At 50.5% G+C, this 25,187-nt stretch overlaps 1 protein-coding gene across 3 annotated transcripts; it reads right to left on the bottom strand.

Annotated features, from left to right (window-relative positions):
* Positions 1–1,135: 1,135 nt before the first annotated feature.
* On the bottom strand, positions 1,136–25,036 carry amotl2b (angiomotin like 2b). Of its 3 annotated transcripts, XM_088430386.1 has the most exons (11): positions 24,210–25,036; positions 12,600–12,963; positions 10,281–10,970; positions 9,432–9,600; positions 6,510–6,744; positions 5,129–5,424; positions 4,886–5,061; positions 4,480–4,581; positions 4,015–4,211; positions 3,343–3,474; positions 1,136–2,953 (listed from the first exon to the last, which is right to left on the bottom strand). In XM_088430386.1, exons 3-11 carry the CDS (start codon positions 10,925–10,927, stop codon positions 2,865–2,867), a joined length of 2,043 nt encoding a protein of 680 aa, XP_088286512.1. In that variant the 5' UTR covers positions 10,928–10,970; positions 12,600–12,963; positions 24,210–25,036; the 3' UTR covers positions 1,136–2,864. The 3 variants fall into 3 exon arrangements, with proteins under 3 accessions (XP_088286512.1, XP_088286511.1, XP_088286513.1); XM_088430385.1 differs by lacking the exon at positions 24,210–25,036 and having other exon boundaries at positions 12,600–13,090; XM_088430387.1 differs by lacking the exon at positions 24,210–25,036 and having other exon boundaries at positions 1,136–2,950; positions 12,600–13,089.
* Positions 25,037–25,187: the final 151 nt, after the last annotated feature.

Raw genomic sequence — 25,187 nt, 5'->3', positions numbered from 1 at the left:
TTAGTCCTTCAAGAAGCAGACTCGTCATTGCCTTGAAAGATTTGCTTTTGTTTCGGAAAACGACGGTCGGCATTTTTGCCTGCGTTCCGACAAACCCATCGAAGCGCTTACGGAAGCCTCGTCGAAACGTATTCTTTTCATTTTCATTTAAAACAAAGAAAAAGCGCCGGCGCTCTGAGTTCTAGCGTGTCAAATCCTATCGTGTCGCTAAAATAGCTTGCGAAGAGCGGAGGCGGGTGCGGCCCGGTATATCAGCGGCAATGAAAAAAAGAAAAGCGCGTAGGAATGCGGCGCACGTCGCCGGCCGAGGTAAGAGGAATTTCAAACGGCGTTAGAGGCTAATCCGGGAGGGACCCGGCCAGTGCCTTTCTTTGTCCCGTACAGGGTGTCGCAAAGGGAACGGCGGGCACGACGAGCACGCCCCGCCAACAATGCGGCCCCGCTAGTCAGTAATGACCGACCGTTGTCTGCTTTTCTGGGTGGAAGGAAGGGACAGGAATGAGGATGCGCAGCATCAGCGTTCACGGACGGGAACGCGCGCGCTGGGGTTTCCTTTTTTTGGCCCGCGCTGAAAGGTCACGGCATCGGGCACAGCGGCCACGTCCGATCAAAGGTCAGAGAGTTTGCCTTCGATCGACAGCGTTGGAGCAAAGGTGTCAAAAAGGCTAGAAGTCCCCGAATATACGTTTGGGGAGGAATTCTCTATCTTGCCGTGCATAAGACGCACCGACGCTTTGGCAGCGATGTCAAAACTACAGCAAAACAGGAGAAAGACCCTTGATATTTTCTTGGGTTTACATCAGGTATATAGCTACCGTTGTTCATCAAAAGTAAAAAATGCAAAAATGAAAGCCAAAAATATGGTAACCCCGTATGCGGTAGATCGATCTGTCAGCCACATACTGTACGTCGAGTTTTGGCGCACAGATATGCATTTTTATATCGGCCGTATTCTTTCTTACAATAATTACGGTAGTGGTGCGAGCTGGAGGAGGGGGGCGTCGGTCGGCCGGCCGGCCGGGGGCGTCGGTCGGCCGGCGCCATCAAGTGCCCGTTGCGGCTAACTGCCGCTTACGGATACGAACGCAATCACACTTTAATGCGCTCTGATGAAAAACCAGGAAGCCACCTTGCGTAAATTCAAATGTTTTATTGCTTTATGAAATGTGGAGTGAAATCCAACTGTAAAAGCCTTCATAACGCTCTAAAGTTTGACAGAAATGACTCGCTCGGCTGCGTCCAACTTTTGACTTTCGACCTCGATTGTCGTCACATAACTTAAAAACAAAGCAAAAAAACATACATAAACTCTTTGGCGTCTTGCTCAAAGCGCTATCTACAATAATAATAATAATAATAATAATAATAATACAGCTCTCTGAATAAAAATATACTCAATACCAATAATTATTAACCTGTGTTTGTTAGTTCAAAAGCTCACAGTAAACACAAAAAAATGTCGTCGTTTATAAACCCCCCCCGGAACGGCGTCCGAACCAGCAGAATCACCGCTAGGGAAGAGAAGGCATGCATAGGCGCTCAAATCAGCTATGAATAAACTCAACCCTCCTCGCACGCATTTCCAAACAACGTCAGGTCTGTGTCAGTTTGGCAAAACAAAAACAAAAATACAACATTTCTACAACAAACCGCATCTGTTCGCGGCTTTCTTTGCCTTAGCAGAACCGGCTGCCGGGGCCTTGAAAACGCGCAAAACACCAGCCGTTCAACAGTGTTTCTGTTATAAATTAGTGAGCAACTGGGACAAAATTGAGGTTACTCAGGTTTCCAAAAAAAACACACACAAAAGATCCACATTTTGTCGGAGGCGAATCCTGGAGAGAAAGCGAGAGCGATGCGTTTGGGAAGTTAAATATGAAGCTTTGTCTTTCACTAGATTGCCGTATTTCTCCGTGTACGGGTCGAGTTTCCCCCCCCCCTCATTTTCAACTCCCGTATTGGAGGGCCTAACTCAAAACGGACCAATTTTGGCCACATATTCTGTGTTGGAATAACATTCATTCCAAACAAGTCGTATCATGTCCAAGGCTTAAAATGATTGTATCGTTCTTGCAAATGCACTTTTGTCAAGCGCGCCTCTTTGTTGTCAACAACTAGGCCGCGCGGATATTTTTTTGACCCGTTATGAAAAGGAAAAGGCGACTTGGACCGGTCTCCTTCAGCCCTCGGACGGGTGTCGGCTACGGCCGAGGGCGACGTTCCACGCTCTGACCTGGCAAAAGTCACCTCTCGGGTAAAGAACGCCCGAGTATCGGCAAATGATTTCCCTCCACCCAAAACGACTGCTTACGGAAGGGTGACGGGGATGTTTAAACAAATGATCGCAGAATTGCAACGGTATAATTTTCGATACGCCGCGAAGAAAGGCGTCTAAAAGTACTGTCGTTTTGTCGTTTTAGTCATACGCGGCATGCGTTTTGATTGGACGGTCATGATACGAGTAAGTAAGTCAGGGGTGGATTAGAGTGGCGTTTTGGTAAAATTGAAGTTAAAAAAGGGGGGAGGGGGGGGGGGGGTCGACTTGTACACAGACAAATACAGCGAGTTGTCAACAGAAGGAAGAAAGGAAGCAGCAATTGTATCCATTTTATACAGTCTATAAATACGTTGGCATCCGCGCGCCAATCACAATGCCAAATACTGTCCAAGTACCTGGGAAGAGTCCTGGGCCGACTGCCAGCAGTCGGGAGACGGAGCGCGGCTCTTTCTCCAAAATGGGGGGGGGGGGCTTCTCCCCCACCCCCGTTCATCTCCCCGCGGTATTCCGGCCTTACATCCACTATCTTCTTGTGACAGACTTCACACGTTTCGGGAATTCTTTCTCACACTGTTCATCAGCCCTTTTAAATAAAGATCTCCACCGCTTCTGACTCCAACTCTTCCAAGCCTCTGAAAGGATTTAAGAGCAACTTCTTTGGCGTCGCCTTATCTGCTGGAAAGATTGCAATTTTCGGTTAGGAATTTCCAGGAACGATCAGATAACGAAATTCCGTTTACTCGACGGGAAAGAACAAAGTGCGGCGAAAACATTGCTACGAGCTAGCGTTACGTGAGGCTAATAGCACAATTTTTCACTAGCCCGGCCTAATCATGGGCTGATTTTGAAAGGGTCATAACATCGGCAAATAGAACTATGCTCCCTTTCAACAATGTTCGGTGGCATCAGCCCCATTCGTAGTTCATAGGGCAAAAACCTCAGGCTAAACCACTCCATCAAGTCATTGAAAGGGTCGCCAATGAGCCGCCGTCAAGTCCGACACTTACAGTCAACTTGGAACGGCGGTAAACAAAAGGCGCGCGCATATCTGGGAGGTTACTCACCGGCGTTGCGCTTGCTCACGCCCGACACCTCTTTGCCTTTGGTTCCCTCCGCCTGCCTTTCCAGCGCGTTGGGTTCCGACCGAGCGGAAAACGGGTGACTCGGCAACGTCTGGTCGTCCGACAGACTCTTACCTACGGAAAGAACGTCGCCGTCTGAATCGGGAATGGGAAAAAGCCCCTTTGTGTACCGCGCGACCAACGCGTCATTTCAGTTCAAATGAGCATTTTATCATCCGTCCGTCAAATCCGTTTTCACCTAAGGGCGGTTTAGTACGTCCGATACACCTGCCACGCATGTTTTCCGGGCGCAACGTGCAAACTCCACGCGGGAAGGCCGGAGCGAGGTGGATGTCAACTCGGGTCTGTCGGGCGGACGCGCTAACCGCGGCGCCACCCGGTATTAGGCTGGCGGGCTGAAATTTCCCATGATTCTTAGACCAAACACCGGAAAAGAGTTGCGGTTCCAAAGTCGAGCCGTTATATAGAACAGATAAAGATGACAAGAGGATGAACTGGAAAGGAATTTGAATTCAAAGGCGGTTCAAGCGAAAAGCCCAGATCCATCCGTGCGGAAGGCGCGCCGGAACAAAAGGTCTGCTAGCGTTTTGGTTTTTTTGTGCGACTATAAGACCGCCCCAAATCCGTTGTCATTTGCGCAAGTGCGCTCCTCACCTCGACCTTTGGTGGCGCTTCTGGCTGTGAAAATGGAGGGCGTGGACGAAGCCAGTCTTAGGGGCGCCCCGGATGCACTCAAAAGGTTGGTGCGGGGACTCTGCTCCTCTTTGCGTCCCTGGTCCTGGTGCAGGCGCTGGGTGAGGATCTTGATCACGGCATCCTTTTCCAGGATTTGGGCATAGAGAGCGCGGATCCTGAGGCAGGGACAAAATGGAGGAACTTTCCTTAACTGGCGGAAGACGCAATTCAAGAATGTTATCGTTACGTGCATAGGAATGAGGCTCTTACTCCGTCCCCGACTAGACTTGGCTTCCGCACGACGGAGCAAATAATAAAGCGCGGGATAGTAGGCAATGAAAACGAGACGGGGCGGAAAAGCCTCATGAGGACGATAACGCAAAAGATCGGGCGCGTCGGCTCGCGGCGAGCGTAAGGCCAGGGAATCCCCGAAAAGAGCCCCACCTGTTCTCCATTTCCTGATTCCGGAAGTCGGCAACCGGCGGCTCCTCGTTGAAACTGTTGTTGGACGAGTGGCAAGGCGAGTGGTTGATGATGGTGGTGTCTCTGGAAAAGGGTCAACAGCACCGATGTAGCACCGATACGACGGACTCATCGGACAGTACAGCCAAGCCATATGAAGTAAGAACAAATGATACGTCTCGTCCGTTAGATCTTTGACACGCGGGGAGAAGGCGGACTGGCCCGTGCATCGTTCTGGCGTTTTGAATCACGGGGGCGGAACCCCAGTCCCGGAGGGCCGGCAGGTTTTGCGACCCTCTCTCGCTCAAGCGCGCCCCATCCAAATTAATTCATTGGGCCCACGGCAAACATGAGCTTGACACCCCCGGTGCCGGCGGAGCGGCCGTACCTCTGCGCGGCGGCAGTGGCGGCCACCTCCATGGCAAACTGCCTCATGGTACTCTCCTCCAGGTACTTCTGTTCCCAGCGCACCATGTCGGCCTCCAGCGCCAGAATGCGCTCCTCGCGCTCCCGCAGACGTTCTTGGAGGGAGCCCACGGTCACCCCCGGCGGTTGCGACTGGCGCTGTGAAATCAAATCGTCGGTGCGGTGAGCGTCTCCGCCGGTACCTTTTGGTGACAAATACGCGTACCTGCTGAGCCCTCAAACCGCGGAGCTCCTGCTCCAGGCGCGTCCTGAGCTTCATCTCCAGGCTTTCCCTCTTCTCGCAGGTGGACTGCAACTGAGCCAGGGCGCCCTGGAGCCTCTCCACCTTCTCCACGTAGGCCCTCTTCCTGCGCAGCTCCTCCTCCAACTGCCGACCCCGTCCCCTCGCCGCCTCCAGGGCCTCCTCCAGCCTCTTGCTGCGGAGGCTCTGCTCCTCGGCCGCCGCCCGGAGTCGCTCGGCTTCCCGCTCCATGCGTTCCCGTTCCGCGTTTTGCTCCTCGTCTGCGAGGGAAGGCAAACCCGGATGGCGGGTTAGAGTCCGCAACAAATGAACCGACGCAACCGCGCTCATGGTAACGAAGCAAAACGTAGGACGCGGGCCCGCGAAATGCTGCTTTGACTTCAGGTTTCTGGCTAAAATAGCAAACTTGCGAGTTGTCTGCAAGTTTGAAACGTTTCCCGATTCCTCCATTTTTGCCAGCCTCTGATTGAAGACTAGGCAAGCGCGTGACAAACGCACTTAAAATCTATTTGACTTTGCTGTCGTAGCGGCAGAAACTACGACCGCGATCAAATCCTACCACCGGCATAAAAATGACTGACGGTTTGAAAGAAGGAATCTTCCAAATCTTTTCCCTCCTCTCCAACAGAAGAAATCTCTTCCACGGCGGCCCGCGTTCATTGGGCGAAGCGCTTGCGGAACGCAGAGAGGTGGGAGGAGGAAAAAAAAGGGGGGGGGGGGGGACGCCGCCCTATCCCTTTGACCCGCATAGCGCTTTGGCATTTCTCATCAAGGGCGCTCAACTCGATCGCCCTCTCGACAACGCCGATCGGTCCAACAACAGGTGGCTGCGCTTTCCGGCCGCTTCCTTTCGCTTCTCCCCTTCTGCCCCAAAGCCTTCCAAAGAGGATGCGGAGGTTACGCAAGACACATTCCTGCACGCGTGAGACTCTTGGCTACCACGGACTTTGCTCCGTCTCAGTACCAATCAACAATGTTGATTACAATGCAAATGCCCAAAGTGTGAGGGACCCCACACATGATGAGGAAAGTATTACGCCACACGCGCAAAGACGCCGCCTGTTGTAGTACCACAACTGACCCGAACAGGCAGCGCAGCGCCGCGTTGCATCCAGACTGCCGGAATATACTCAAATAAGGAAGAAAAACGAGTTCATTTGACAGTGGGGTCAACCCCGCGGCTCGCAAAGGTGACATCTGCATGTGTGAAAAGCTAAAGTATTTCAATCATTTGCAGCGGGCCTTTTGTTTTTCTGTACGCGGCCCTCGGACGGAAAATGTTGCAGTCGCCCAGAGAAAAAATACAGTATATAGATCAAGTCCAAATGCTGTCTTCGGGACTCACTCTGCTCCAGGAGTTTGGCCACGATGTGCTGGTTGTGATCGGCGACCCGCACTTCTTTGGCGACGTGCGTGCGGGCGTTTTCCAAGTTTTCCTTCAGATCTCGGTTGAAATCCTGCAAGCGGCGGATTTCGTCCACCAGCCGTCTCCTCAGGGTCTGCTCCAGAGTCTCGCGCTTGCCGCTGCCCTGCATCAGTTTCTCGTAGGCCTCGGAAATGCGCCGGATCTCCTGCTCCAACTGAGAGGGCGGCCGTAGACATGGACACGTGGCTTAAGCTTCCGACCCGATGGGGAGGAACCGCGGCGCAACCTTCTTGCTATGCGACAAACTGTCCGACCGCGGTTCTCCAAACGGGGCCCGACTTTGGGCTCATTAAAAAAAATTCTCATTTCATTTTGTATATAGTTGCATAAATCTGATATTCGGCATAAATAATGAGACAAATAAAACAGTAAAAGTCATTTTTAAAGAGCAACATTGAGGATATTTCAAGAATTATTATGTAACTAATAATTAGAAGCAAGGGCATGTTTTTTGTCAATATTTCATGAGCTGTCTTATTCTTAAGATTTTGGCAATTTGAATTACAACTCGGAATTTCCACTGTAGTAAATATAACATTCCAATTTGCTCTTTAAAAATGATAAGAGTACCACTTTTCATTCTGGCAAATTGAAATGCTTGCTATATCTTGCTACTTTATTCTCTCTTAAAATAGTAGTTTTCATTTTGTAACATGATGACATTTATGAAATAGTTTTTTTTCTGTCCTATGGCATGTTTAACTGGTGCTGGGAACATGAAAAACAAACACTTCCTGGACCCAAAAAGACCCTGACGTGGACCATCCAATGTGCGAGTATACCTACACTGAAGCTGTGTGTGTGTGTGTGTGTGTGTGTGTGCGTGTGTGTGTGTGCGTGTGTGTGTGTGTGTGCGTGCGTGCGTGCGTGCGTGTGCGTGTTTGTGTGTGTGTATGCTACATTTCCCAAAAGGAATTCAAGCCCGCACCACTCCCCGTGAGACAGATTTATATCAACATTCCTGAGGGCTGATAGCCGCCATTCCAGGTGCGAGCACACACACACACGTTAAAATACACACAGAGCAACACAAAAAGTGGTCTGTGGTAGTTTGCCAGCTCAAAGAAGGTGTGCATGCCTGTGCCTGGCCTGTGGAAATGGCCCCCAAAAAAAAGAAAAAGAAAAAGCCACCATTACGGGCATGTTTACTCAGAGCTGCGGCCTAAGAGTGGAGAAATCTTTCCAAGCCTGCTAGTTATCATTCTTTTCATATGAGACAAGGCCAGAGACATGTGACATAACTCCCAAGATATTTTATAGACTGGCCGAGGCGCTAAAAAAGTTGTTTCCACTGCGGTATCGAAAAAAGAAAGAATGTAAGCCACATTTTCCAAGCAGGCGGAGGCGTTACGGTTAGCTTGTAGCGTTTAGCTCGTAGCAGTGTGACATACAGTCAACCCCCCGATGGATTCAGCCAAAAGGACTTGGGGGGGTGGACAAACTTTTCATTTGGTTTGAAATATTGAACATACAAACGCAATAAAAATGGGGAAAAAAAGCAAACTAATGAAGAAGGAAAAAAAAAAAAAAAATCAACAATATATGTTCAAAAAGTTCAGGGAACTTTTCGGGTCCTAGCCCCCGATTTCTCTAAATTGCTATTTAAACACTAGGTCATTTGTTCACAGTAAAACACTGTAATATCTGCGCTAGAAAATACACGCCGGCCTGATGCGCATCTTACTTCGGTTTTGGGTCCGGAGCTGAGATGGAGAGATTTTGCACCCAGTTGGCAAAGTCAACAGCAACATTTACTAGCTACAAAGTTTTGCTGTAGAAAGGTTTGGGAGCACGCAGCTGAACATTTAGCGTCGGTAGTCAATCGTTAACCCGCCGGCGGAATTAGCGTTATGAATCCCGGGTTCCCGCGGGGACGGATTTGACAGATGGAAGGCGGCGTATGGACTCCGCCTTGCATTTGAATGTGAGCGAAAGGTCTGCTTTTGGCCCCGTTCTTCACGCCGACGGACGCGTGTTGCGCTTGGGCTGCGGCACGGTAAAAGAGCCCTTTTTCTTCCCGCTTGGGAAGACGGCTGCCAGAACACCAGAAACCACTGCGGAAAGTACTTCAATATGATGTTCCGGCCCCTTTAAAAAATTCGCTTCTCCATCCCGGACCTTTTTCAGAAGCCGTCACGGCCCCCCCGCGCGGCCAATTCCCGATCACCCTAACGATTGGTACGTGCTGGGTGTTTTGTTTTGTTTTTTTTCTTCCGTCCGGCGCAGCTGTCTGCGAAAGGCAACCCTAGCAAGCAGTTGTCGGCATTCCCCGGGGGCGATGCAGCTGTCACCTCGCATACCGCGAGAGGCCCGAACGGAGGTCACGCGCCGCCGAGCGCCTTTCCACACACTTCCGCCATTGTGACGGCTTTCGTTCTCAACGGGCCGTAGGGATTTTTCAGGGCCGGCGACCGACGGAGGCGGGGGCCGCGGCAGGTGGCGGGCCCGCCGCCTAAAAAGTCAAAGGTCTCTTTTGTTTGCAGCCAACTGTTCTTTGTGCGCATTCTGGCTTTTGACCCCGATTTTATGCCTGCGCGTGTTTTTCTTTCTCCAGCGGATAAGGGAAAGCCACCGACTAAAACGCAACCCTTTCAGTGCCACCGACCAGAATTTTCCCCATGGAAAATACTCAGGAATTCCAATCGACTACATCTTTTTTTTCGATCGAATGGATAAATGAGCGCTCTCCTGAATATTATGCCAATCTCGCAAACTGTTTCTTTTCCATCCGACGCACATTTTGACCGTTTCTGTTCACGTTTTATGGAAGGGAAGGACTCATTTTCTCCTCGGTAGGGAGCGCGTTGTCCGGTGGAAATAATAGCCCCGCCCCGGCCTCACCTTCTGAATGCGGCCGGTTTTCTCCCGGTGAGCCTCGAGCTCTTGCCTCAGCCTCTCGTTCTCCATCAGCAGCAGCTCCACTTGGTTGGGCTCCTCCAGGCCGGCGGGGGGCGAGCCGGCGAAGGCGTTGAAGCAAGAGACTTCGCCGGGCGGCCCGGACTGGATGTACCTGGGGGAGGGGGGGAGGGGGGGCAGGAGACGTTAGGTGACATCACGGCAACCGCCGCACGTGTGGTGGGGCGGGGCGGGGCCGGTCCGCAAAGCCCAAGGCGAGGACAATACGCTCCCTATTCCGGCTCCTCCGTCATCAGACGCGCCGGCTCCGCTCAAAAATATCAAGTAGGGAACCACAGGGTTGTTCAAGGCCAAAGTAAGCCCGGAAGGTGTTTCGGCCGCAGAATGTTATGAAGAATTTTTGGACCGGCGCCGCTTGAAAAAGACGGAAAGTATGACTTGAGCGTATGTTTATTTCATGTCATTTAGTACCCGGGCCTTCAATAGGGGCTGACACGACTTCGGCGCTAGGTGGCGTTCGGCCCAACTCGGGCCCACTTGGACGTCACGTACGTACGTGTATGTTCCAGAATGTTCTCCGACTTGGAGGACCGCGTACCGGAAACAGTTTAGCTCCGAGAATACAACGGCGGGACTAAAGTGATGCCGTTTTGGGGAACAAATGGTAGAAATGAGGTTGTGAATGTAGGTCGGCGCTTTCGATGGCGTTTTGGCCCGGCGTCCTATTTTCGAAAGGCCAACGCAAGCGCGCGAGGTGCGGCAAGAATGGCAAATAGCTTCGGAGCGATTGACGGAGAGCGGCGTCGCGGCGCTTTCTTAGGCGACGGTCGGTACCTGTGCTGCGGGGCTCGCGCGGGCTCCTGGGCCTGATGCGGGATAAATCCTTGGCCGTGGACCGGGGCAGAGTACTCGGGTGGGGGGTTGCGTTTCTCCGCCCCCTGGGGAGCCCACTGGCCGTAACAAGCCAGCTCGGGGTAGCTGTGCGAGGCGCTTTTGACGGCCTCGGCGGCGCCGTGCCTCTCCAGGGAGATTTGCATGCGGTGCTCGCTGAGGGAGCGAGCGTGGGCGCACTTTCTCTCCGTCTCGTCCGGCTGCCCGGGCGGCGCCCAGCTGCCGGCCAGGTACCGGGACTGCGCCTTGGCTTGCTCGTAGGTGGGCAGCTCCTCGCCGTGGAGCCGGTAGAGTCGGAAGGCGCTTTCCGAGTGGTGGAAGTCGCCCTGGTGCTCCTGGCCCTGGGGTTCTTGCCTGGCCGAGAGCTGGGGGACGGCGGGCTCCTCCTGGGCGAGGCTCTCCAGGGAGGACCCGGGGCTCCGGCCCACGTCGCCCCCGCCGCCCGGTCCGCCGTTGCTCCCGCTGCCCCCGCGCAGGGCCTGCTGCTGGATGGCGAGTAAGGTGCGGGCGTCGGTGGGGTTCCCGTAGCGAAGCTGCTCCCGGATCAGCCGGTGCAAGACCGTGCCGGACGGCTCCTCGGCGGACGTCATGCCGATTCTTTCGCTCCCAGGTTGACCCGATCGGCTGTGAAACCTGGAGGCGGAGAGGACGTCTTTCAGCGGCTGCTGACGGACGGGGACGCACGCAGATAGCGGTCAGGCGGTCACGCTCGCCGTAGGCCCCGAACTGCTTCGGCGAACTCGTTCGAACAACCCGGGCAAATCGGAGTGACTTCCGCCAGCGGCCTCGATCGGAATTCGACGCGTAACAAGGTCAGTGCAAAGTGGTCCAGGTTGACTTTGAAAGGTCGCCGGAACGACGGGCAATCGGAAGTCCCTTTTCGATAGCGTTGAAACGGGTCGGATTTGGGCCCCCTCCAAACACAGATGTGAAGACGCCATAAGAACCGGGCTATCCTCTCTAGAGTAAAGCAGATCCACACTACCTCCAAAAATGTTTTCAATTCCACCTCAGCGTGAACACAAAGACGGCCCAGCTTTGTCACGTGCCATGTCAACACTCCGCGAGAACTCTTTGCAACCGCTCCATTACCCCCAAATAGTCTCCTTTCAATTTCCGCGGAACGGTTTGCTTCAAATACACGATGCGCTTTGACCGACCACTGGGATCGTCACAAAGCGGTCTCGATTCGGTTTCCAGGCTTGACACGTGCTACGTAAAGAGAAAAATGGCCAACTTTGCGTTCGGACCCCATTTAAGCAAATCGACCGTGTAAACAAACCCTGAGAACTGATTGGACCCTCGTACAGCACACCGCACCGCCTCCTAAAACGGTCTCAATCCAATTTCTATCAAACGCTTCGCTTGATATACACATTGGGAAGTTCACTTTGCCTTGACTGAGAAACGAGGTCAGCATTCCGACGAGCACTTCCAAAAATGGGTCTCGATTGGGTTCCGGGACTTGCGTGCAATGTGAACAGAGAGCGGTCCAACCGCGCTTTGCTCGGGTCCTCTTTCATATAATAATAAAATACAATATATTTACAAATGCAATAAACTTGCCATAAGAATCCCAAAAAACAAAGACGTCTCTTTTGAGACTAAGCGAATAGCAGTTAAACGGACGGTAGCGAACTAAATCGGTGCCATTTTGGTGCAAAAGTGAATCCTCCGTAAGCACTGGTCTCAATTCAGATCGTATTCGTTTGTGACCACTCTATATCTGATCAAACACCTCCACGGCAAATTGGACTCAGATCACCTTTGAAGTGTTTTCAATCTAGTTTCAATGTGAAACGAGAACAGAAAGTGACCCGAGATCCATTGATCTTCTTTCCAACGAACTTGCCACGGAATCTTTTCATCCGCGAATCAAGATCGCTACGGTATGTACGTAGTAAACATGAAGAGGCGCGTGGAAGTCCCAAAGACTCGAGCCTAGTTTTTTTAAAGGATCTGTCAAAAAACAAGCGATTCGGCGTCTCCACACTCACTCAACAGCGACAACGTCAAAACGCGGACTTTTTTTCCATAGCGAGCGAGGAAAAAAAAAAAAAAGAAAAAAAAAAACACGCGGCCAAAATTCCAACCTCACGGGGGAGGTAAAAAGCGCAAAAGCACCTCTGGCTCGGGGGAATCGTTTGCACTCCTTCCATCTTGCTTTGAAATCGCCCTTTCGGTGTCCCAAATGAACTTTGGTGACCGCGTTCAAAAGGGGGAACTTGTACAAAAGAGCACAAAGCACAAAGTCAGTCTTACCAGCTCAGGCTCTCATCCTAACAACGGAATGCGTTTCTCGGAGGTGTGCCAATCCAAGTCGTTGTATTAATCCCAAACCTGCGTGCGTCGTCTTTTTCCTTCGGTTGATTTTGGAGGAACGGGGGAACGCGCGTCCTCCCCTTTCGCCGCCGCTGTGTGAAATGCCGCTTCGGCTGGGGGAAGCGGGCGGGACGAGAATAAGCCAGCGGGGAGGAGGGACCGAACCGAGTCGGGAATGCCAGGAATGTTCAACTGGAGCTCCCTCGGGGATCGGACGTGTAAAAGGCAGCCAGCGGGTGGAAGGAGGAGGAGGAGCAGGAGCAGGAGCGGGAGCAGAAGCAGGCAGGGTTTGCTCGCCTTTATCCTTTAACACGGGGAACGAGAAAGGAATGGGTCATTTGCAGAGTTCTTTACGAATTTGTGCGTGCATATCAGAGCTGGTCTAAGTACTCACGCCCTAAAGTTCTGGAATAAAAAAAAAAAAAAACAGTTAAAGTAGAAGTAATGATTCATCATGTTTATTTAAAGGGGCCGTAACATAAAAAGTCAACTTTTTGGACCTTACTTTTCACACCCAAAAAACAGATTAGCATCATTTCATGCGCAACGACGTCCTAGGAGCTCTCATAGGTGTAAGCTCGGTGTTTTCATTCATATCGCCTTTTTAGGGCCGCAACATGAAAAGTCACCTTTTTGTTCCAAAGTATGATTTTTCTTCATTGATGCATTTCCAAGCATTCCTCGCTCATTCTGCGCTCTCGCACCACTTTTAGTTCCCTTTTGCCTCCGGAGGTGAGCTGAGGAGGAGAAATTTTGCAGCAACTCGGCCAAGTCAACAGAAACATTTCCTTTATTAGCGATGACCTTTTAGCGCAGAAATGCTGCGTTGGCCACAATGCATGTTTGGGAGCTCTTAGCATCAGTGGTAAATCATTCATATTGCCTGTAAGGGGGCGCGACACACAGCAAACCAGCTGTTTTACTTCCTGCTTAGAAAAATTGGGACCGTAAAACTCCTATTGAATACGAAATTCAATTATTCGCCACTGTGCCAAACGTCATTTGCACGCGCATACAGTTTTACACTCTGGAAAGTACTTCAATATCATGTTACTGCCCCTTTAAGTAGCGGTTAAAACGCTGCGTATTTAAGCATGTACTTAAGCGTATTAACAAAATACAATGTTTTTCATGATCCCACCAAACCCTTTCACCAGGAAATTTGCTGTACAATGCTATATTTCTTTTAGAATATTATGTCCATCGTAATCCTTTCATCAAACAATTCAGAAATGAATGATCAAGAATCATTTTAACATCGGCCCACAATCAAATTTTTGCTTTGCGTGCTATCCCCACCCGCCCCAAAAAAAAAAAAAATAGCCCTTCACTGTAGGTGTATTTTCAGATTTGACTTTTGAATTTTTCAAGCGTTGAAGCTTGCAGCTTTGAGGGTGGCACGAGACACACTTTCGGAACAAAATCGTTCCAAAAACGAAAACAATTACCCCCTAAAAAGGTCGCGGATAGAATACCTTCCTTCTTCGAATCTATTGCATCATCAAAGAGAATACGTGCTAAATACTGAATCATAACAAAGACTCAAGTACAGTGCAGATATGCGAAAAATGCACTTTAGTGCAGTAGCAAAGTACATGGTTGCTTCGCAGGAAAAGGCTTTCATCTTGCCTTTCTGTTTCCCTTTTATAATGCCGTGACCTTCTGCGTGTGTGTGTGTGTGTGTGTGTGTGTGTGTGTGTTGTGTGTGTGTGTGCGGGTGCGTGCGTGCGTCAATAGAGGCTCCAGAATGTGTGGAATGTTTATGTAAACGCAAAGCGCTCAAAGTATTTGAAACGAAAAGTGTAACTCCAAATATTTGGCCTTGTTTAACTCCAATTAGGCAGTCAACGTTTTGGAGGAAAAAAAAAAATAACTTGGCTTGCGCTGACAATCAGGTCAAATTTTGAGAATTCAAGTTGGCAAAGGCCTCGAAAAATCGATTGAGGGATTCATTGCTAATGGTGTCGGAGTTTAACGATCGTCTTGAGACTTCATCTTAAAATGGAAGATAACCCAGAGTTGGTTTTTACAATAATACACGTTTTATTATTTCATGTATTTGTTTGTGTCGTGACTAGCCCACACGCGCCATTCTTAGTTGTTCGGGGTATCCCACTGCACCCTCAAAAAAATGCTTATGCCACCCCGCAATTTTGCATTGATCAAGGGGGTGTGGACCTTTGATAACCGCTGACGAGAAAAAGTTGTTTAGTGTTTGCGTGGGCTCCGAGTGACCTTTTCATCGTGTGTCCTAAGCCCCGAGTCTTCGAATGCCGCGCGTATCTTACACGTACATATTGCATGTGTATAGTACTACCCGCGTACTGTATATTGCACACGCGTATTACACGTGTAACCCTTCTCATTGGACGCGTTTTCCTACTAGCGATTGACAAGCGTCAGTCACAGGCCTTCTTTTTTTGCTCCTTCTCCAGGAAGAAAGAAAGCGCGTGTTTACGATCGTCGATGTCTCACTCAAAGTGCGGAGAAAACAACAGACGGCTAGTTACTGCTTTACTGCTTGATTGGCGCTAAACCCTTTACGATGGGCTTTAAGTGCGGGCCGTGAAAATAGCTGAGATGTTTGTCATGACAGACCGCTCACGCGAGTTGACCGCGCAAGGAAGGAGCTACAGTTAACACAAATGTGTTTTTCTTCAAAATGAGGATTTTATCATGGTGTACAAAAATTGGCAGAAAGCGAGTGACAAAAACGCAGGCAATTTACAAGCGAGTAACTCGGTAAGCGCTAAAAATATCTCGAACAAAACAATCTCACAGTGAACATGTGTCTCCAAGTTTAGCAAAGTGTGTGCAATAGATAATGACCCTCCCTCCAAAAAAAATGCATATTTTTAAGAAGATGCACATAAAATATGAACATACTTTTAAGGCTGCCATCATTTTCCAACTCTTATTCCATGCTAGATTCCACCGGTTTGCTAACAAGTAGGTCCACAATCTATTCCTGGTCAGTTTGTTTGTCCTTCTCGGCTGGGAAGTAGCGCTCCATGTCATCCTTATTTCAAGCAGGGCTCCTGGTGTAGCTTGTTGAAAAACCTTCTTTTTCGTCGAAGCTGTAGGCTCGTCACCTGTCTCCTAAACGGGCCCGTTCCCCTTCCCAAAGACCGCTGCTTCGTACTCCTTTTCCCTCTGAGTGAAATAGACGGGTACCTTACAGTATGTTGTTAAACGTTTAAAGACGCGTTTTAAAACCTACTAACCAGAAAAGGAAAAACACCAAACATTTTTGTTTCAATGAAAGAACGAATCGATGAAACGGATTCCAACCCAGTCCTGCTTAAAAGTGGGGCCAAGTAGGTCACTTCAATTGATTGTGTTACAGTATGCCCACGGCAGCTGAGCTCATTAGAAGTAAAAATCTATGCACCTAACCAGAAAAGTATTGAAGCGGTGTGTGCGTGTGCGTGTGCGTGTGTGTGTGTGAGTGCACTCTTGGCCTTGCCCCTGTTGGTGGACAACGCCTCTGGGCCATTTTGTCCTCCATTGTGCCCCGCTTCCTGTGAACTTCCTAAGGAATGCAAAGGCTGACCAGTCATTTTGGAGCCATTTAAAAAGTCATTATCAAGCAGAAGTTCCAATATCCACTTTGTTTTATTGGCTACATTGAATCCCCAGACTATGGTTAAAGGTCATTTTTCATCTTTAAAAAAAAAAAAAAAAAGGCTGACCTTTTTTTTTGAAGCTCATTCGTCAAAATAGCAGATGCAGTTCACGCTCGTTTTCATTTACATGCGTGAGGAAGTGAAGTTCCGACCTCCGTACGCAACTCGGGCTCCGGTTCCGGAGAGGACACGGAAGGCGAAGCTCTCTGTTTACCCGTCAACCTCCGTTTCTACCCTGGACTATACGGGCGAAAGAAGGAGATCCCAAATACAAGCGGGCAAAATGAGTTCCTCCGCATCGTGTCCCGGCTCTCCCTTAAGATGGGGCGAGAAGCTCGGTCCTCGGAGTAAAGCCTCAGTGTTGAGAGGAGCCATCCGAGGCGGCTCGGGGATGGAGTTAGGCTTTGGCCTTATCGGCTCCATGGTAAGTAAGGTGTTCCGGGCATGTCCCACTGGGAGAAGGCCGCAGGGGTGACCCGGAGAGAATATCTTTCCAGACTGGCCTGGGAACATCTGGGGTTCTTCCCAGATGAGCCGGACGAAGTGGCCGGGGACGTCCGGGATTGGACGGATGGATATAAAACCCGGCGCATGTTTGGTTCCGTTTTGGGCCCATTGGAAACCCACGCCATGGCAATAGAAATCTTAAGAATGAGCTTACAATGACATCTCAAACTTGGTCTCGCAATTTTCTGTGACCATAAGTAACAAAATTCAATCAATCAATCAAATTTTATTTGTATAGCCCTCAATTACCGAAGTTTCGGGTTAGCGTTAGCCCTAAATCACCGACGTCTCAAAGGGCAAAAGGGACCCTAACCCTAACCCCCCCCCCCTTTTTTTTTTTTAATTAAACACACTAATGTTATCAGTAACCGACAAGCATGACGAAAATATTCCATGAGCTTCAGACGCACAGAGTAGAACACAACGAAGGTCTGTTCAAGCGCCTGGTCGGCCATGTACGCCGACATATACAAAGTGTTGAGTTTTTGTGGCTTTGCTGGAAAACACGAGCACAACTGTGACAACAGTAAGTGTAGTCAAAGTACATGTTACACAATTGGAAACACGCTGCTTCCAGCCAGGCCTGCGGTCAAGTTTCTCTTCCTCAAATAGAGGGAGGATGCCGTGACTAACTCAACTTTTACACTTTAAAAGGGACAAGTGGTGGATATTTAAGATCATTCTCACCGTTGTGTTTTCTTTCTATGCGTTTTGGGTTATTGGCTTTTTGGAGGGTTTCAACATGGCCTCAAACTCACCGATATTTCCCAGGGCCACGGGAAGTGCGGTATTTAAAGTTGTTCTCCACATGAGGCGTTAAAATTCACTCAGTAGCCACCCCTGAAGGTCAGGGGAAAAAAAGCCGGCTCATTGATCACCATCAAATTCCTGCCTCAGGAACCCGTTTGCAAAATTGAACGGGAAGTCCGCCATCTCGAGCCAATTCCTTATGAAGCGCTCCATGCGAATGTGAAGAAAATCGCAATCGACAGGAAATTCGGTAGAGCTGGCCACTATCGCTGCCTGGGTAAAGGTTACGCCTGATGCTATTTATACCAACACCGATCTGTCTTTCATAACAGGAAACGTGAAACAGCCTCAAGGATCCATGCGCGGTGGTCAGTCATTCCAACGGGAAACGGGCGAACGTCTTACTTGGCAAGCTCCCCGAATCCAAAGCGGCTGCGCTCCGACGTCAATATTTAAAGCCCCGGATACTCAGGATACACTTGAAGCGCCATACGACAAAATGCATTTGTCGCTTTGGAGCCACGTTGCGCATCAAAGTCGATCTGTTTCTTGAGTCACTTTGCGGAATATGAAGGGGCTAGCCGCGTTTAGATAGGCCACATCAAGTGAGAAACAGTGGAAAACCAGTTCAAACCACAAGACGTCTGTCTCTCCTCCTAATCTCTCTCAGATTTGTTATTTTTTCCTTTCGCCCGTCAAATAGTTTTGCTTCTTTTGCTTTATCTCTCGCCTTTGAGGACAGGAGCGTTGCGGAGATAGCGGACCGGTAGGCCTGTGTGGGAAAGATCCAGGCAAAATAGACAGCGAGGCCACTTGATACGGCCGGATTGGCGAGGAATGTAACCGATAGCGTTGGAAGGACCGGGATGGATTCCTCTCTTTGGCTCTCACGAGCACGCGGGACTTAGACATTCGCAGGATACACAATATACACAATGGGGGGTGGGGGCAAGGTGTTCTGAGGCCGGGCCCGTATCCCGTTCTCATGAAGCCCGCTTCCCGTGCGTTCGGATTTCACCGCGGCTCCGGTCGTCATCCCGGCGCCTGTGTCTACCGTAGTTGGATGGCGGTACGTACTTAGAAGCGCTTTTTGGAACGGCAAGCGTAGGGAGCGCAAGCATTTGTTTAGGAGAGCGGAGAATAGCTGAGGAACGTCCGCGTGTCGCGGCAAGTCAACTTCCGAGTCACCCCGGGGAATTTCCAGACGTTCGCAGACTTCAGCTTCTGAGTCACGAGCGCTGAAGTGTGCGTGGGGAAAGAAAACAGATGCGTGGCCGTAACGGGGTCGCGTCTCGATGAATACGTCGGCTCGAGCAACCCGTGCGCTTCCAAGCGTACGACGCAGTCGCCTCGGTGAGTCACTCGGCCACATAGACTGGCGTGGCGCGGGTGGACGATGGAATCCGTACGGGATATCGCGAGCGATGCCGCGAGACCTTCGCGAGAGAAATGTGCTGTCCCGCGTCGGAAAGCGCGGTCACTTTCTGGGGCCGCTTTGCTCTCCGATCTGCGCGAGGTCTAGCGAAAACCTTCGAGGCGTTCAGAAGAGACCCGGTTGACATCGTCCCACGCATCCTACATCGGGTCGCTACAACGCGCATCGTCGAGGTTCGTCCAGAAGACATCGCGTACCCAGAAGCGGAATATCCACATTTTCGAGTAGCCCTGATATCCGGGAAGTCTTTTGTTTGTCGAAGAGCCGCGGTTATCAAAAGCATGCGCCGAGGCGCTTTACAGCAGTTGCAGACTGCTGTACGGCTATGAACTCAACCGGAAGGGAAAGGGGACATGCCGTGTCACGGTACGGAAAACGCCTCCTGCTGCGGAAGGAGATTCACCAACGTCACGGTGTTAGCGCCAGCATCGGTGATATTATTATTGCTCCGACACGTACGGACTCTGTTAGCGCCAAGGCATTTATGGGTTTGACTCCTTGAGCTTGTGACGTCTTACGCAGATATGAGCCAACGTGCTGTATTTACAGACCGTCATAGCGACACGGAATATGCAGCCTCTTCTGTCAGACGTATTAGTCATAAGGTGCTGCGGGTGAATAGTCGCGCGTCGCCGTAATCGTTGTCTTTGACCTCTTTTCCCGCCAACTTGAAAAGCACTTCTCAGTGAATTCCTGGTGTTTGAACCTAGGACAATAGAAAAGGCGGCTATGCGGCGTTTTCCCATACTCTCGCAGGCAGGGTCGTAGCTACATTTTCCTCCTGGTCTTTTCTTTCCCAGCCGTCCTGTCCCGGTTTCCTTCCGACCCGTCTGTCCTGCCCTTTCCCCCCTTGCCCAAATTAGCTTCGTTACCCGTATTCGAGCGGCCCACAGCCGAAGAGGACCAGTATCCAAAGACAAAATAAAAATCAGGGCTCATATTTCCCATTTTTACAGCTTCCCAGAATAGAACAGCCGCTCTTATATAAATGCTCGAATGATTCCGAGCTAGGGGCAAACACGTTGCAAAATAAGACTTAATAAAAATAACGGCTTGCGCTTCCATCTTCTGCCCCGGAGACAACACGCAGACCAATGACACAGCAAGAAGACGCGGCAGCCGCGCCCCCGCCCCGGCGGTCGAGCGGGAGGTGGCCGGAATGCCGGCCATTCATCGGAGGGGCCCCCCGGGCACGCGTGTGGACCCCCTACCCCCGGCCAATAGCGATCCGCGCTCCTCCGCTGCTGAGCTCGCACGCAGCGTGTGATCCCGTGGCCGGCGTGTGACGTTAGAGAGAGAAAGCCAGCGCGCCGGCGGTTTGCAAAGGAGACCCGAAAAACGCGACGGAGGCTGAAGCCCCGTCTTTCCTGTAATGCCGAGGACGGCAGATTGAGCAATGCCGCCGACGCGTTCGATGTCAAACGTTGATTGTGCAATACTAAGAACTGACTGTTGAGAAACGTAGACGAACGATGACAGATGACTGATAGGGCGCGGCAAACACAAAATTCAACCTTTTGCGTTTGCAATTTTATGTCGCGCGTCTCACTTTTGTCTTCGGGGCTCCGCTCGGGCCCGAAAACCGTCATTAGGTTAGATGGGAAGATTGACCGGAGGGCCGCAAAAATGTCCCGCTCTCAAACGCTCCGAAATGTCCATTTTCACTCGCGCGTTATCTTGGCATTTGGTTTTCCGAACGGACGGAGATGAATGCCTTTTCGGGCTTGTTTTGGAAGTCTGCGCGTGATCGATTCCGCAGTTTGACCGGGTCACCGGCCGTGTCCTCAGCTCGAAGTCCGTCGGCTACGGAGAGCCGGATGAGCCCCGAAATGCACCTTTTGCTCCCTCCCTTTTGGATTGGGTTATCTGGTTAATTGGCTGCGAAAATCACGTCAAAACAAAGTCAGATTTGCATTTTATTTTCCAATTTTTGGAAAATGCCATTTTTTTCCTGGAACGCCTCAAAGACTTAACATAACCCGCAGCGCATTGCTCACAGATAAACAAACAAAAAGATAAATTAAAAAAAAACCTCCTGTGTCAGCATCCAGTATGTTTTGCATTAAAATAGCGGTCACGTTGCCAAAAGCGTCAAGCGGCAAAACGTCTCCTTTTCCAGACGACCCCCAGCATTAATGTCTGGAAGAGCTGATGATTCAGCCGTAAGATATGTTAGGGCCTGCGCACAACAACACAAAGTGGGAATTGTGCGGACTGACAGAAGCGCATTGTCTTACTTTATTTTTAAAAGATGAACGGGCATGTGCCAAAAATACATCACATTGGAGGAGAAAAGGGGTGTTGTGCAATGACCCGCATAGAATTTGGCCTCTTCTATTAGTAACACGTCGACTCTTTAAAAAGCGTTTGACCGTGTTCCGATGTCCATTGGGCGCCCCGAACACTCCCGCGGTATTCTTTTCCCTCGCTGATGCATTTCGAAGGATTCCGCAGCGCAAAAACCCTTCCGCTGTACGGCGGTCGCTTGACTTCTCCTTTGCCTTCGGTCTTCCCACCCAAAAAAATGTTCCGGGTATAAGGAAGGTTCCCCTAAGCGTCTAAGGGACCTTCTAAGAGCCTGGTTGCCACTAACGCGCGTTTGGGAGCGCGCAGCCGGACGATACGCGTCGGCGGGAACTAATTCACCCGGGGGCCCAACTATCGTTAGGAATACCGGGTTCCCACGGGGACCGGTCCGAAGGAAGGACGTTTGACGGAATGTCATTGGAATGTCGGTAAAAGGCCTGCTTTCGGCCACGTGATTCACGCCGCTGGAGGAGTCGCAGTCAGATGAGCGGCATCGCCGAAAACCAGGGCTTGATCGAGGCGGACCCCTCCGGTCCGCCGGCCTTTAACAAGTTTCGTCTCCCACGAAGGCATGAAATGCCCACCTAAAAAGAGCGAGGATGGAGCGCTCGCGTCCCGGCCGGGGCCCATTCCAGGGTTGGCCGGGAACGCCGGACGCCTGCCGGCCCGGCCCGGCCCGGCCCTCCCCTCCGGCCTAATTGCGAGAGGCCCGCAGGCCTGAGATCGATGGCAGGCCGCGCTCTGTCGGCCGGGCCGTCCCGCAGGAGGAATGCAAACAAGCGGGAAACTCTTCCAAGAATCCGCAGTCGAGGACCTTTCCGGAATGTCCTAACGAGGCCGAGCCGCCGCGTTTACGCTTGCGGGCCCGCGGCAACCCCGCAATCCGCCAACGTGTCATTATCCGGGCAGGCGCCGACAAACGCGTTTCTTCTCCTCGCTCTTCTTCGGACGACCGGACCAAAGCCGGGATGTTATTTTAAAACGGGCCGGCGAGCCGCTTCCAATCAGGGAGCGCGGAGAAATCCGGAGCGCCGCGGACCGTCGAGAAGACGATTACTCATAAAATTGGATCCTTTTTAACATTGGCAAAAGCCACATCAACCCGCTTTTGAAAACGACTTTTTTTTGCAACGGTCTGCCTTTTTCCCCTTTCATAAAATGGACTTTGAGTGTTCTTCAACTAAATATATTGTTTTTTTTAATGTATGAGAAGCATGTGAGTGTGTTAACAACATGTTGTCCCTCATCTCACAGTATGTTCTGGTCTACTTCAGACTGGGAAAAAAAAAGTTTATTGACTTCACTCGCGCTCTTACGTAACTGCGGAATGTTGGAAGCGGACCATCATACTAAATCAACATTGTACAATTAAACCAGGACATTCCTTTGGAGGCAGGTCTCCAAGAAACCAGGAAAAAAAACAAAAAATACAGCATAGCCAGCAACGCGGATGGAAAACGAAGCCGCTTTTAAAAAAGTCTCTGTTCCTTCGAATGGAATGAACAGAGTTAGGCAAATAGTGGCCGGGGGCGACTAGTTACTCGACTTCGAAGGATCAAGGTCATAATCCCGCACAAACAACTTTCGCGTATTCCAATGTATTTTCTGACCAGTTGATGCTTTAATTGCATTTATCATTGAAGCCGGGGGTCCTCAAACTTCCCGCGGGGGGACCGTTGATTTAAGACAATGACAAGAACTTGTCTCCTATAGAAGACAAAGTCCACTTTGGAAGATTTTCACTCAAACGGAGGCGGTCCTTTCATCAGATTTTTCTAAAGCTGCCGTCAACACACTGCTGACAGGATGCGTGTATTTATACGCGAGCGTGCGTGCGTGCGTGCAGATTCTTGGAATTGTGACAGGATGCGCGTTTGTGTTTGTGAGAACCGGCACAAAGTCATGTTCTTATCAGCCGGACATAAGTGGCATATTTTATGCGCGTTTGGCTCGCGATGCAATTTACTGTACGCGCTTGGCGTATCTGCGCGCCACATGCTGCCTGCGGGCTAACGCTAACACAAACAATATGACGCTACTCACAGGGGCAGTAAGTGCCGAGGGTTGAATGTTTTGGGTTTTTTTTAAACGTGAAAATACGTCCCTGGCATTGAATGAGTGAAGTATAAAAATAATCAATTACTTTGGGTGATTAAGCATCAAGGTAAAAAAAAAAACAAAACTTAAGAACTAAAGCAATTGACTGTTCTATATTGTAAAACTGACTTTAGGAAGTACAATAAGTGTTTACATAATCAATTCCACGCTGTGCCTCTCCGGCAGCTTTGCATAGGTCAAGATATTTCACAAGTGCCCTTTGCACCTCCTGTTTGCAATCAATTAACTCTCTAACTGTGTTCTGCATGCTGGATGCCCTTTTTAATTGAGATTTTCTCTCCTTCTGCAATGAATCCATTTTCTCCATTAAGGCCTTTGGTGCGTTTGGAGCCGACCTGAGATTTAACCTGCGATTCAATTTCACTGCGAGCACTTTGACCCGTGGTGGTCACATTGGACTGAGTTTCACCCTCTGAAGGTTCATCCGTTATTTGCATCGCAACGCCATTTGAGCGCATAACGTGCGTTTCGGCCGTGGGGGGGGGGGGGGGGGCTGCTCGACCACGTTTGGCTGGGTTGGAACCGTAACACCTTTACCTGAATCCATTTTTGCAATACAAAACCCAACCAACAGTGTGAAATGTAAAACGGTGCCTTGTTATTTCAGTCAAACCCCGCAGAAATTCATCACGTTACAATCAAGACCTTGTAAAACGTAACCGTAAAACCACCGATGCATTGGATTTTACCAGAGCGTTCGTATTGACACCCCCCCCCCCCCCCCCCTTTTCCCCAAAGTCCCCTATGTGTGCACACAGTATTCTATATGGCCATATATTGTTAACCAGCTGGTAGCGCGCTACATACCTTTACGTGCACAGTGTAGCTGTCCAATTCGAGCTTGGAGAAGTGCCTGCCCCGATGCCAAGTTCAAGCACCGGGCCGTTGTCCCGGTCGACGCGAGGCGAGGCGAGGCGAGGCGAGGCGAGGCGAGGCGAGGCGATGCGATGCGATGCGATGCGATGCGAGGCGGGCGGGCAGCTCGGCCGTCCGCTCACCGTGGATGTTCTGGCTGGCTGCCTTGCCGGTCCAAACGTTCGCCGACGGCCCGCACGTCGTGTCTCCCCTGGCGCGGTCTTGTGGTCCGTCCAAGTTTCATGCATGTCCTTTCATGCAGCGATCGGATGCCGTCCAAACCGAGCGGCCGTTACGTTGCCTTTCCGCTCACTTTCCAATAGACTCGAAACTTGGAGCGCGTCTCAAACCAACACTACACTTTTCGACAATGTACAGCCTTCGCCTATAGGCTGAACAGCAGGGCAACCGGGTCAACTTTAGTCGGACGCGTGCGTCGATTAAATCGTCTCCATAGTCTCTTGAATTGCCTTGGATATGCCAATCCGTTTACTTCCCTCAACGTTCCATTTGATTGGCGGCACATTTCGATTTCAATATACCGATAAAACAATAATTCGAGTAACAAACCAAACCGAAAGTCTACCTCAATGACCGGTGGAAAACCGGTTGCCTCTTGCCCCGTCGCACCTGAGCGCGATCACCAACCTGCACGTATTTATGTAACCATGGCAACTCTGGTTCCACCCACCATAATAGATCGACATGTCTTCTGACTATTTGTTCAACTCTCTTCAAATAAACAAACTAAAATACGCAAAAAGCTTTTTGGCTCCAACATCAATTATTCAATCGATTACATAAGTACCAAAGAAACAGATGACCTTAGTGCTTCGTTACTTAATTCAATTAAATCAACGACTTTCTGACCTAAACGAAACAATCACTTCAGCGCGTAGGTGCCACCGATTGAGCGGTATGAGGCTCGGG

The sequence above is a fragment of the Hippichthys cyanospilos genome, chromosome 12 (assembly GCF_059441005.1).
Source record: "Hippichthys cyanospilos isolate Australia breed blue-spotted pipefish chromosome 12, RoL_Hcya_1.0, whole genome shotgun sequence".
In the NCBI taxonomy this organism is placed as follows: Eukaryota; Metazoa; Chordata; class Actinopteri; order Syngnathiformes; family Syngnathidae; genus Hippichthys; species Hippichthys cyanospilos.
This window is presented reverse-complemented; position numbering and strand designations above follow the sequence as displayed.